The sequence below is a fragment of the Brachionichthys hirsutus genome, chromosome 20, assembly GCF_040956055.1.
Source record: "Brachionichthys hirsutus isolate HB-005 chromosome 20, CSIRO-AGI_Bhir_v1, whole genome shotgun sequence".
Classification (NCBI taxonomy): domain Eukaryota; kingdom Metazoa; phylum Chordata; class Actinopteri; order Lophiiformes; family Brachionichthyidae; genus Brachionichthys; species Brachionichthys hirsutus.
In genome coordinates, this window is record NC_090916.1 from 5,136,631 (window position 1) to 5,149,654 (window position 13,024).

The 13,024-nt window shown below is 44.6% G+C and overlaps 2 protein-coding genes across 2 annotated transcripts in view; one reads left to right on the forward strand and one right to left on the reverse strand.

Annotated features, from left to right (window-relative positions):
• Nucleotides 1-4,654: 4,654 nt before the first annotated feature.
• Nucleotides 4,655-9,295, forward strand: ccnk (cyclin K). The gene is made up of 10 exons (XM_068753858.1): nt 4,655-4,848; nt 5,118-5,199; nt 5,291-5,422; nt 5,647-5,752; nt 5,844-5,901; nt 6,644-6,813; nt 6,910-7,118; nt 7,245-7,275; nt 7,680-7,751; nt 8,057-9,295. The coding sequence occupies exons 1-10, from the start codon at nt 4,655-4,657 to the stop codon at nt 8,608-8,610; spliced, it is 1,608 nt and encodes a 535-aa protein (XP_068609959.1). The 3' UTR covers nt 8,611-9,295.
• Nucleotides 9,296-9,662: 367 nt separating this feature from the next.
• ccdc85cb (coiled-coil domain containing 85C, b) overlaps nt 9,663-13,024 on the reverse strand; it is a 30,885-nt gene continuing 27,523 nt past the window's right edge. Inside the window, exons 6-7 of the mRNA XM_068754005.1 lie at nt 12,685-12,783; nt 9,663-11,763 (exon numbers count right to left, since the gene is read on the reverse strand). Coding sequence (XP_068610106.1) covers nt 11,674-11,763; nt 12,685-12,783 — 189 coding nt within the window. The 3' untranslated portion in view covers nt 9,663-11,673. The remainder of the gene's footprint in view (nt 11,764-12,684; nt 12,784-13,024) is intronic.

Below are 13,024 nucleotides of genomic sequence, written 5' to 3' on the forward strand. Positions count from 1 at the left end.
CAAGTCGAGGCTACTTGTTCTTGACTCACACGATGAAAGAGAGGTTCTGTAGGGGGGGGGGGGGGGGGGGGGGGGGGGATAGTCTAGTCAGCCTATATTGTTGTGTGCGGTTGGGGTTGCCCCCGGTGGAGTAGGATGGAGCATTCAAGTGCGTTTGCGCGCAGACACAACAAGCGCGAGGGCGGCGGGTGACGCGCGGACGGACACTTGAGTGGATGTAACTGGCGACGGCTCCCCCCCCCCCGGAGCTGAGCGCCGGTCTCCGCGCATGAAGCCATGATCGCTCGTTACTTATTTCAAAGGCAACTGTGAAGTTGACCCAAAAAAAAAAACCTCCACATTCGCACTGATCGGCTTTTTTTTTTCCAATTTCAACACTTCCTTTTTCTGTTTTCATCGATTCTTATTGTTTCCCTCTTCTCATGTGTCGCCATAGGAAACATTATAGTGTAAGCGCTGCTTTCATTTATAGATCACATCCAATGAGACCAAGTAGGACAATCTGGGCTCAGTGGTCACCTCTTCATTAAAAACAAAATACAAAAATAAAAATGGATGTAATTTTTTTAAATGTAGAATTCCAATATAAAGGCAGACACCGGGAGCGATGGGCAGGCTGCATCTTTGTTGCTGGGCTAATTTAAACATGCTGTGAGGCAACAGTACCCTCTGTTGGCGCAGTCAGGAGACATTAGAAACCTGTTCAGGAGGTGGAACCTTAACACAGCATTACTTATTTTATTTTTTTTAGAATGAAGCCTCCTTAATATGCCATTTCCGCAATTAAGAATCGAAGGGAGTCCTTGAAGAGACCAGGTTCACTCAGAGGCAATCAATGCGGCTAATGGGCAATCATTCTGCACATTATTCACTGTATTCATTTAGATCAGAGTATGTACAGGTAAGTGCTTTGTGCAGCTGCAGCTAAGAACACACTCAAGTGTGTTTTTTTTTTTCTTTCTCCCCATTCAGCGCTGAAATACGTCGTTGAATGAAAATATGAAGTCTAATGCGGCTGTTTAAAGTTGACACTATATCCTCGCGGATCAGGAGATAAGTGTGCAGCTATAGCAATGCATTTTATAGTCGGTCATTAATAAAACATGGTGGGCAATTTTAAGAGCATTAGAAGTTTGATTGCTCCGGGCCAGGCCTCGGGGACTTTCAGGGCAGTAATTATTTATATAAATGAAATGTCATCTCAGCTCTGGCTCAAGTAGACATAACCTCGGCAGACCCCCGCATTGGAAACACTAAAGCACAACAGCTATCTTTCACAGATAAGGCCGAGCATGTTGTCAAACATATTGCTTTGACTGGAGCGTATAAATTTAGCATGTTGTATCACATGAAAGGCCTCCTTTTTTTCGATACGGGGCCAAGAGAGCAACAGCAGTCATGGGCATGCTGGATGCTAAAGGAAAACATCATCCTGAGTTCACACACTGTCTTGCTGTCCCCGCTGGCTCGTGAGTGTATCTCCTTGATCCTCACCCATGGGTTTCTCAATAATACATCAATGTCTCCATTATAGCCTGTATCTTCTGGCTCCCAGGCAAATGCAGTTTAAGATGGGGTTGTAGTGGGCCAGTGTACCACAAATACCCTGCTTGTGGACACAGGAAAGGTTTTAAGTTTAAAGTGTTTGCCTTAAAGGAGACATGAGTCTCGCGCAGGAAGAGTCATCGCTGCGGTCGCGGCTATCAGAACGCACCGCGGGGCAAGACCTATACACGAGAGATCAGGGAATGCTGAGATGAAAGTTTTGTCCAAGTAACAAGAAGTATTATTATTATGTGGACTTTATTTTTCTCCCCAAAATGACCCAGAATTTAAACAGTTTCCTGATAGTTTTAATTTATGTTAAATCATCCAAATGAGCCTGAGGATGCTCTTCAAACAGGGAGGGTCTCACACATGAGTGGACTAAAGCACATTGCAGCTTCACCGGCTTCAACTCTGGGTCACAACCTTTTGTTTTCTGTCTGCACGCAGAAACATCTTAAATTAGACCAGCACACTTGAGGAAAAAATATTCACTGTAAAGTCTTTAAGTAATGCTAACAGAAATTTTAAAAAAAATCGTAATGCAGGGGAGAATATGCGATGCGTGAAGTTTCAGATTATTTTAAAATCAGGGCAAAGTAAATGATTTAGTGCTGTTATTTCTCAGAGGTGAAGGTGGAAGATGTATCTGCTCTTCCTCTTCCACACTGAGAGCTATAGCAGATGCAACGACTACCAGCATCAGAGTTTCAAAGTGAGAAGAGATGGAAAGACAACAACATGGATCCACATGTTTCTGGTATTTCTGTGTATTCCTCGTAATTGACGTTAAATCTTAAAAAAGGGGGCTCAAGGACAACCGTGAAAGCGGAGAAGCTCTTTCACATGAGTGGACAACAGAACATGCAGCGTAACTTCGTTCTGGGTCACAACCTTCATCACATCCTTTTATCTTTCCATATTTCATGTGTCTTCCATCTGTTTATCCTCTTAAGAATACAAGAATTGCGCTCCTATCTAAAAATAGAAAAGGAAGGGTGGGGGCTGTTCTGAATACAATACAGATTTTAAAAAAGAGAAAAGAAAAATAGTCTTAAGTGTAAAAAGCAGTCCAAGCAGACATTTTGACATGTTTAACCACAGCAGAACTGACATAAACAATTAAAGGTCCACTTCAGGACAGCTCGTGGTGATATGAATATTGCTCTGGGATTTGCTTATAGTCTGTACTTCATTATGCAATGTTTAATATTAATAAAGAAAGTACAAGTATATATTATTCATAAGCTGATTTACTGTGTGTGTGTGTGTGTGTGTGGACTTGAGTGACAGATTGAGATGCTCCCTTGCTAAGGGCAAAATACAACCAGACAAGGCTCTTACTTTTCCACAGGACACATCCTGACAATTTCTCCCACAGTTAAGAGGATTTGTCCAAGCACTGGTGAATATATAATGCATGCAGATTCCAAATGTTAATTTGGACAATGTAAATGATTTAATACGGGCTTTTTCTCAGAAGTGAGGGTAAGAAAGAAAAGGAAGCGAGAGCAAGATGTTTCTTGTAGTCTGCTCTTGCCCTGCAATAACATGAGCAACTGAAGAGATGATGATTATTCTCATTCACATTTATATATATATAAAAAAAAGAAAAAGAAAAAGAAGATGTTTGCGAAAAGAAAAAATGTGTTTTGGTTCAGCTAATTATTTAACTCCTTATAAACTGTAATCTTTAAGTCCATGCAATTACATCAATGAATTGCTATCATGTTCTAAAAGAACGATTCAGCAGGTTTTCCTCATTTCTGAGCCATAACCATCCATCCATCATCCATCTTGTCGAACTCCTTATCCTGTGCAGTGATTATGATTATTATGGTATTAAGCCAGAGACGGGTATAGTTCATGAAACTTATCTTGTATTAGTTTAATGAATATTCGCTTCATTGTTATTATTTAAAGGGATCTTTAATATTAATTCATTTATATGTAACGATCTGGGGAATTATCTGGTCAACCCATCAATGACACGAATCTTTTTTAGGTCTCCCCGCTTTCCACTTGTAATTATTTGTCTCCCTCTAGCGGCAATAATGGGATACGGAAACTTGTATTTATCATACTAAAGAGAGAATCTATTTCTTCATGTGTTTATCATAGTAGAATTCTTCAATCTTGTTATTAGCTTTGAAAATTAATTTAGCAGAGGGGAGATTTAAAAACAAAATTAGCGCGCAGCCCATGTGATGATTTACGTAATGACGTCAGCGGACAATGCACTGACGTTTTTTTCATAATGGCGACACGCGTTCTACAATGGGGACAGTCGCTCACTTCTTAGCCTGTTTACTGTAAATGAATGTAATAAATCTATTTTGAGCGATTTACTCCGACGGCTACATATTGAAGGTAAGACCCGCGTTTCACAACAAACATATAGGCCATAATCGAGGGGACATTGTGACTATTTTCGACCCATTTCCTCACCGGAGTGAAGACTTCGAGTGGAACAAGTTTGCTAGCGGCGGATTGCTAGCTAGAGTTAGCTGTCCGTCAGCTCGGACAGTCTTAAATTTTGCGCATGATTAATTTAGCATTGTCATTGCATTTAAATGACCTCACACTCGTACCTCGTAGCCCAAACATATTCGACTGTTTTGCACGCATTTCGTTACGTTAGCTGAAGAGAGCTAGCATTAAGTTGTGTTTAACGCAAGCTCGGCTACATTTTCGGTTTTGTTGTCTCAACTTTGTCACCTGCTTCGCGTAAAGTGAAACCAATGCGCATGATTAAAAAAATAAAACATTAAAAAAGCGTCCACCTGCCATTTATTATGGCTTAAAGTTTTCACTGTTTTGACATTTAGGGAATTAGTGGAATTAAAAAATGAGCTTACCCCGTGTAAGAAATAGCCCGACTTAAAAATGTTACCGACCCCCCTTTATATGTGTATGTTCCAGTGGTAGCTTATTTGCTGTAGTATCAATCGGTCTAATTGATTGATACTTCGGGAGTGTAAGTAAGTTGCTTCCCCTGTCCTGTGCCCTGTTTGCCTGTTTGCTAATGGACGATAAGGAAGTCTTGTTTTATATTTTGTATCAGCAGTCCAGTGCAGCGGGTTCATCGACCGTTGCCTCTCCTCAGCCGATGAAGGAATCCAAGGAGAGCTTGTCGATGTCCGGTCAAGGAATCCTGGACCACGTCAAGCCATGCTGGTACTGGGACAAGAAGGATTTGGCCCACACCCCCTCCCAGTCTGAAGGTCTCGACCCCGGCACGGAAGCCCGATATCGCCGAGAAGGAGCCCGCTTCATATTTGATGTGGGGACAAAACTTGGCCTGTATCCTTGATTGATTGATGGATTCATGTTAAGACTGAAAACATAATAAATCAGTGGTAATTTAATTTTCACTTTGCTCAAACCTCTAGTTACAGATAAATTCATAGCTTCCGTATTATTAAGACGCTTTACAGGTTAAATATCGGTGTCTGTATTGTGTGTATTATTGTAGGTAGTGATCATAGCAGTCAAAGTGAATCGTCGTTCAATAGGAATGTGTCTTGCCTGCACCTGTGAATGCTTTCCTTGACATCTTCGACTGTCTTCAGACACTACGACACACTAGCGACTGGAATCATCTATTTCCACCGCTTCTACATGTTTCACTCCTTCAAGCAGTTCCCCAGATATGTACGTGAAGTTGATTCTTCATTTTAGATTTTCCTATTCCTGCATGTAGATTAAATGCGTGGGATCAATGGAGGGATGTGTTTGTCCACAGGTGACGGGTGCTTGCTGTCTTTTCCTGGCGGGGAAAGTCGAGGAAACCCCGAAGAAGTGTAAAGACATCATTAAAACAGCCCGCAGCTTACTGACTGATGTGCAGTTTGCTCAGTTTGTAGATGATCCAAAGGTGCCGTTTCCTTTAATTCTCTGCCGTCATGACGTATTTATAATCTGTACACAATTTCATAGACAAGTTCTGTGTAGAAAGGAAAGTAATAGTAATATTTGCAACCCTGCTTTATAGACCGCTGACATATCGTTCACTCGTGTTGGCATTAGAAAAATAAAATAGTATTTTTTCCCATATTTGGTCCTGAAGTCTTCTCATCATTTTGGCTGTTCTTTCAACAGGAGGAGGTGATGGTGTTGGAGAGAATCTTGCTTCAGACGATAAAATTTGACCTGCAGGTTGAGCACCCTTACATGTTCCTGCTGCGCTACGTCAAGCAGCTCAAAGGTGAGGGGGGGGCAAGAATAGCGTTGGATTCACAGTTTGATCGTGTTTTTTGGGGAATCTTGAATGCTAACGAGTGTTTTTCTTGTTAAAGGCGAGAAGAATAAGGTGTGCAAGGTGCTACAGATGGCGTGGACCTTTGTCAACGACAGGTAAGCACCTGGATCTACTGATTTTATTGGCTAATGTAATAAATGATAGCCAATCAGTATGTCAAAAAATAAACTCTGGAAATGAAAAATCTTCCATTTGATCCAAAAGAGAATAACTCTTGAATTGGATCAATAGCTAAAATATAAACCTGGAACATCCAAATCAGTGAATGAAATATAGCTAACAATGAAAAGTAGAGTTGGAGGCGAGTTCTCTGCTCAAGGCTGCAGCTGATAATGTGGCTGAAGCAGGCTTCACACTCTGGGAAGCTTTGTTTAGACGTCGGCTGGTTTCTGACATGCACCACATAACCACAACATCCCTAATTCAATACCGGCGTATGATCCACACTGATCCGCACTCGCACAACAGCCGTCTGCCTCAACGTGCGCTGACAAACAAAAACCTCGTCACCGGTGAGACGACGTTTCAATCGGGGACACGGAAATGGAATGAATTGCTGAGGTTTATTTATGCCTGTTTGTAATTGGTGTTGGAAAATTAGAGACATTAAATGCTGGTGTTTGTTTTGCGGTGATGACAATTCCTTTTTATTGTCACCTGAAACCACTTTTTTTGTGTGTGTGTTTGTGTCTGCCACAGGCACCCCAGAAAGCCAGGCTTTCTGTATTTGATTGCTGGTTGATGTTTAAGTCGTTTTAAGTTACTTTAAGGTTCCGGATACTGATTTGGAAAGAGTTTTCCTCACAGCTTACCAAACTGTCGTCTCTGTCCCTGCAGCCTGTGCACCATGCTGTCCCTGCAGTGGGAGCCAGAGATCATTGCGGTGGCCGTCATGTACCTGGCCGGCCGACTGTGCAAATTTGACATCCAGGAATGGACCGCCAAGCAGTCATCACGCCGCTGGTGGGAGCAGTTTGTCCAGGACGTGCCCGTCGAGCTGCTCGAAGGTACCCCCGATGGACCCGCCGCACGTCCTCCGTTTCCAGCAGCGTCCGTTTCAGCTCCTCTTGATTCAACAACAAAAAAAAAACTTTTCCTTTCAGACATTTGCCACCAGATCCTGGACTTGTACTCTCAGGGAAACAAGCCCATTCCTCAGCAGTTGCAGGAGAAGGAGCGGGTGTCCGCTCCCCCAGTTCCTGCTCCTCCAGCCCCACAGGGGCAACCACCAGCTGCCAACCCTCCTCCCCCACCTCCGAAGAAGACCTCCCCTCAGGCAGGGAGCCCGGCGCGGCAACTTAAACGCACACACGTGAGTGGGATGCTTGACGTGTTCCAGTGGAATGTCCTTTGCTTTATTTTATTCTGCGTTCATTCATTTAAAACTAATTCCTGCTGAATGTAATCAGAGTAAATAACGTTTACATCCCCCTTTCAGACATCTCCAAAAGATGAGCCAAAAGCTCCAGGTGAGACTTTCATCCGCTCATGTTTTAAAACAGTCAAAATTGTGTTAATGTTGGTTTATCGACTGAAATATCAACAAGAAGAGATGTTCGAGTTAGCATGACATCATTTAAAGGAGTTTAGAGAGCAGCTGTATGCTGTTGTGGCCAAATCCCTGACCTTTCACCCTTCTCCTGCCGGTAGCTGTGGCAAATCACGTCACTCTGCAGGCGAGTGCCAACTTACAAGCGTAGTAAACAAGATGTGCGTGTAATCGATTCCAGCGATGATGGCACAGAATTCTTTGGTTTTACGACTGATGATGTGGCAGCAGCCCCAGGTGGACAGCCAGGGAGGAAAGGGTTAAGGATTGTACACTTTCAAGAGACACTTTGGTGTCTCATGGCCCGTCTTGTTTAATTGACAGAGCAAGTTGGGTCAAAGATTCCTCGGCTGGAGAGCCCCATGCCCCCCCTGCCGACATCGCAGCCTCCCCCAGGTAAGTCTCGGTTGCGTGCGCCGCCAAACAGGCCAACAAAGAGCTTCCAGAACCGCCTGCCAGAGACGGGAGCTCGGAAAGCAAGCCGAAGCATTTAGTCCTCTCGGTCTGCTTGCATAACCAGCAGCACTCCGAACCTCTGCCGGACCAATCCGATTAGAGCTTGAGCTCGATAACGAGACGTCCGCTCTACTCTGAGCTCCGTTGGTCTGTCTGTGTGGAAGAGGAGCGTTTCTGTAACAACACGACAGGAGGAGCAGCGCTGAGGTCCGTTAATAAGCCCTTTTCTCTGTGTCACGAACCAGACCGCAAAGCCCCTGCTCCTGCTCCAGCCCCGCCCACGGAGGCAGAACCAGGAAGCGAAGTGGCTCCGCCTCCCCCTCATGCTCCGCCTCCACATCAGCAGCCCCCTCCTTTGCCCCACCGGCCTCCTCCACCGCCACCTAACAACTACATAATGTCCACCAGCAGCTCCTACATGTCAGGCGAAGGCTTCCAGAGCCTGCAGTCGCTGATGAAGACGGAAGGCCCCTCCTACGCCCCCATGCCTCCCAGCTACGCCCCCCCAATACCGCCATACCACCCACACGTCTACCCCCCGCCTGCTGCCCCACCTCCAGGCCCGCCACCACCTCCTTCCAACTACCCGCCACCCAGCCTGACGCCAACGTATCCACCGCCAGGCTACAACAGCTACCCTCCTCCGCCGCCCCCACGCATGCCGCCGGGCCACGTGCCCCCTCCAGGCATCGGTCTCCCGCCTACCGGGTACCCTCCCCCGCCTGTGCCACCAGGACAGCCTCAGGTGCCCCTGCCTCCACCTGTCATGCCCCTAAACCGAGGAGGATGGATGAGATGAGAGCACGACTGGTCTGGGAACTGAATCTGAGCCCAGCTGGGGGGGGGGGGGGGCGCGAAGCTGTCCCGGCGCTGGACATTTCAGGATCGCTGTCCACGTGTAGTTGTTCCAGAGACAACAAGAAATACTCGCGCCCTGTGTTTCTGACCTGTCACACACGGGCAATTAATAGTTAGCGGATGAAATGTACATTTTTTTTTATTCCACCTTAGCAGATAAAAAGTTGAGCCACAGATTCTCATCCATCACTCTGATGGTTCAGTCAGTGCTCCTGTCATGTCTTTTTTTTCTCTTCACATTCCGGCTGGTTTACCGAGAGAATGCTGCGTCACCAAAGTCGAGATGTTGGAACATACAGTGGTTACATTAAACTGTCGGACTGAAACACATCAATGAACTGTGTCCTGTTTTGCTTTTTTTTTTTTTTAGTCGATGAAAGCTGTGAGGTTAAAAGATGCTTTTGCCATTACTCTCATTTTCTCCCATTTAGAAAGGCTGTGCACTGCAGACGGTATTAGTTAGCACACCAGTCATGTCTAACACTGGACTATGGTTATAGTTGTATGTCTGATCTTGACATTTTTTTGAGTTTTGTCCATCCGTGCCTTCTCTTCTGTGTGCTGTATGCAGCTTCAGGGTTTTTTTTTTTTTGGCTGTCTGAACAATAAAGATCTGTTTCTCCTTCTCCAAACCGAGTCTTGTTTCAGCCTGTGTGAGGCGAGCTGCCACTGGTCAGTATATCAACCCCCTTTCATCTGCACCACTCGTTCCTGCGAATGGATTAAAGTTTTCTCATGTCGGTTGGTTTGTCAGCATTCTGCAAAAGCTAATACTGTACATTTCAGTTTTGGATTGTGTACAGGTCAATTAAATAAGGACGCGTATGTGTGTTTTTTCCCTTAACAGGCTCTTTTTTTCAATTCACAATTTGTGTCAGTTTCTTTGCAGACAACCTTAGTTCTAGTAGTTCACCAGCAGGGGGCAGGCGAACCTATCCGCTGAGGACAACGTACCTGCCTGCAAACTAAATAAAGACAACGCTCTCCTTTCATTAACCAACTTTTGTTTATTCTATCCCAGTTTTTCTAAAAGTGGCCTATTCATGTTTTCATCTGCCAAATAATTCATCTCATCAGTGAAATCCATGAAACAAGTTACAGCAAATGCTACTTACTACAGGAGTTGACATTATACGCTGTAGACTCTAGGATTCTGTACTGTTGTTTTAGCATATACACTGAAAAAACACTACAGATATTCCTTAAAATAAAAAATGTTGTGTTCCAAATCAAAACACCATGCAGAAAAATAAATGGCACATTTAAAATCAAATGCCATTTATCAAGTTCTCAAAATTGTATCATGGCTTTAAATCAGTTCCTAGAAAAAAAGGACACTTTTAAAAACCACAGTTTTATTTATTTTTGACCCATTATTGGAGAAAAATGAGGGCAGGCTTAGAAATGTTCTAATTTGGAACAACAATGGAGATGGGAGAGCCTGAGCTGTCAGTCACTAAACTCATCTACGATTTGAGTAAATACATTTAAACTCAACTGTTCGGTTGCTGAGAGCTCTCCCATCTCTGACACCTGGCAATAAATACCGTCATAAACAGCGTTCGCTCTGACATCAAGAAATACTCGCTTTTTAAATGGTAGTATTATTTTTCCCGAGACATCAAAGGGAAGACTTATCACACTACAAAAAAGAAGTTTGGACTTTAAGAAACATGCGCTGCATAAACACACCTGCTGAATCCATGGCAACAGGGGAGGGAGTTGGAAGAAAAGTTTTTCCATCTCCTGTGAGATAAAATAAGTAAAACAGAATTGGAAGTGATCCAAATCAAACTCGGGGTCTAGTTGTGAATGCTTTATTGCCATTAATGGGACGCGACTTCAGGCGTGGATTCAGCAAATGCCTTCGGCAGTCATCAACCAAGTGATAAAAAGAAAAAGGATCTGCATGCAGATGCTACAGCTGCAAGAGAACCATTCCTAGTCTGTGAACCGTCACTGACAATGGCAATAAACTACTTCTGATTCTGATTCTGATCCGCTCTTCATCTCACGCACTCAATGAAACCAAATACACACAGCGTCACAGATGGGCGAAGGTAAAGCTGTAGCCCTCCCAACCTGAGAAAATGATTGTCAAGCATGCACAAAGCATACAATTTCATTTCATTTCAAAAAGAAAGATAATTTTTGACCCATCATTGTCCCGTGGAGTTGGTCTGATTCAGTAAAGACTTGAGACCTTTACAGAAAGAATGAATAACAGCCATCAATCTGGAAAATAATACAAAAAAATATTATTATTTTTTACCCAATGCAAACCCTGCGTATGGTCCGGTTGTGTGTGCTTATCTAAACGAAATTATTGATCACATGGCCACGCTAGAATACAAAATAGACACAAGTAAAATCAACAATAACAATGAAGTAGTTTTATACATAATATACACAAGTTAACAGTAATCTCTAGACTTTATTATCCATATACTAGTCTTACGAGAAAAAGGCGCTAGGTCACAGTGGGTTTCACATTAGTAAACACGTTTGATCGCTAATGATAGTTATACTTGTTGACCACTAGGGGCGGTAAATGTGACAAGCGCTCGGGTGTCGTCTCTACAGGAGGTAACTAACTTATCGGAAGGTACTGCCGCGATGCTGCCTCCACATCCCAGCCACGAGTGAAGGGATCTCTGCCCCATTCGGCCTCGTCGGAACCTGTGCTTGGAACCATGTCATAATGCTAGCTTGGTGTAGCGTAGCGTAGCTATAACGGACTACAAGTGGAGAACGTTTATCGCTTTTACACTTGCAGCCATTTGTCGATGATTCTAAGCTCGGAGTTTACACATGAATGACGGACTATCTGGTCCATGTATTAACCAGCTTTAAGAGTTGTTCACTGAAGGAATACTTGTGTGCTGTAGGCAGTCGGGAGCACGGCATGATGGGTAGCGTAGGCGCGGATAGTGGCAGCTTTCTTCAGGTGAGTGTGGCCACTGTAAATCCGGATTTTCTCCCTCTCCTCCTCCGGGTTGCCATGCTACAGTGGCCCTTTGAACTGATTACCAGAGAGGTGCTGTCTGACGGACATCTTTGATCCCGCGGCATCGCCCAGCTTTCTCCACACCACCTGCAAGCAGACGCAGGGAAAGAGGAGTCTGAGCGAGGAAGAGCAAGATGTCAAGAAAGAGACTGGAGGACTCGAGAGGCAGAGACTGAGAGAGGAAGACTTTCCTCTACAAGAGTGAAACTTCAAATGCTCGCAGTCTGACTTTGAGCTGCTGAAACTGCATGCACTGAATCTCTGCCACAGTGAAGCTGCTCTGATGCTGAAATCTCTCTGTGAGAACCAGAGGGGGCCCCCCCGGGGACCCCGGTGATACAACAGAGGTACTATTGTAGAGCTCCAGATTCCTGGCCTGTCACATACCTCTGCAGAGCCCAGCTGGGCCAGCCCTACTTTTCTCTCTAATCAGCGACCCTTTATCATGGTTTGGGCATTTCAGCACCAGCTAAAAAGATTGGGGGGGGGGGGGGTTGACAGGGAGGATGGAGGAGTGGAATAATGGAGGGGTGAAGCTTAGAGGGTGGGGGGGGGATGAAGTGCTCTTTTTCCTGCCGCTCCGGTTTAATTGCCGTAACAGCTCAACTGCGAGCCCCTGCTCAGTTTGGCTCTGGAGCAGAAACTGGAACGGGGGGGGGGGGGGGGGGTTGATGGAGAGACAGAAAGAAAGAGGGGGGGGGAGAGGGAGCGCTGCGTACACAGTGTCATTCCAAACCAAATGAGTTAAAAGGAGGTTTCCTCATTAGTGGAAGCAGCTCAAACTGACCTGGTTTACAGCCAGAAGTAGAGAATGCACAAAGTGACCATCGAACAGCAGCTCCTTTGTTTGAAGCTACGCAAGCCTACAGTACAGACATGTGGTAGTGATCCCACTCTGATCCTCACAAGGGGTTTTCCTGCTTACGGGAAGCTGGAGCCAGAAGGAACGTGCTCAGGTGCACCAGGAGAAGAGTTTTTAAAAGACAAGTGGGCAAACGACGCACTTACGTTGCACATCTCTCGCACAATGGCCTTTTCTTTCTCGCTGAGATCGTCCTCATAGTCCTCTGGGACCTGCTTGTCCAGGTTCTCGTGCACCTCCAGCACCTGATGGCACACAGATTTCTCATTTATATTATTGGAGGGTTTATGCTGTTGTCTAAGGAAAATTCTGAAATCAGTTCCATAGTCGTCCTGTTGTTGTGTCAAAGGTCACAATTTATGAGATCTCTTTTTATTTTGAAGCAAAAATCACACAAAAAAAACCCCAAAAACAATAAAAGCCCTGGTTTGCGTGAAACTAATATCAAAATTGAACTGTTTGAAAACATTTTCTATCCCCAAATTT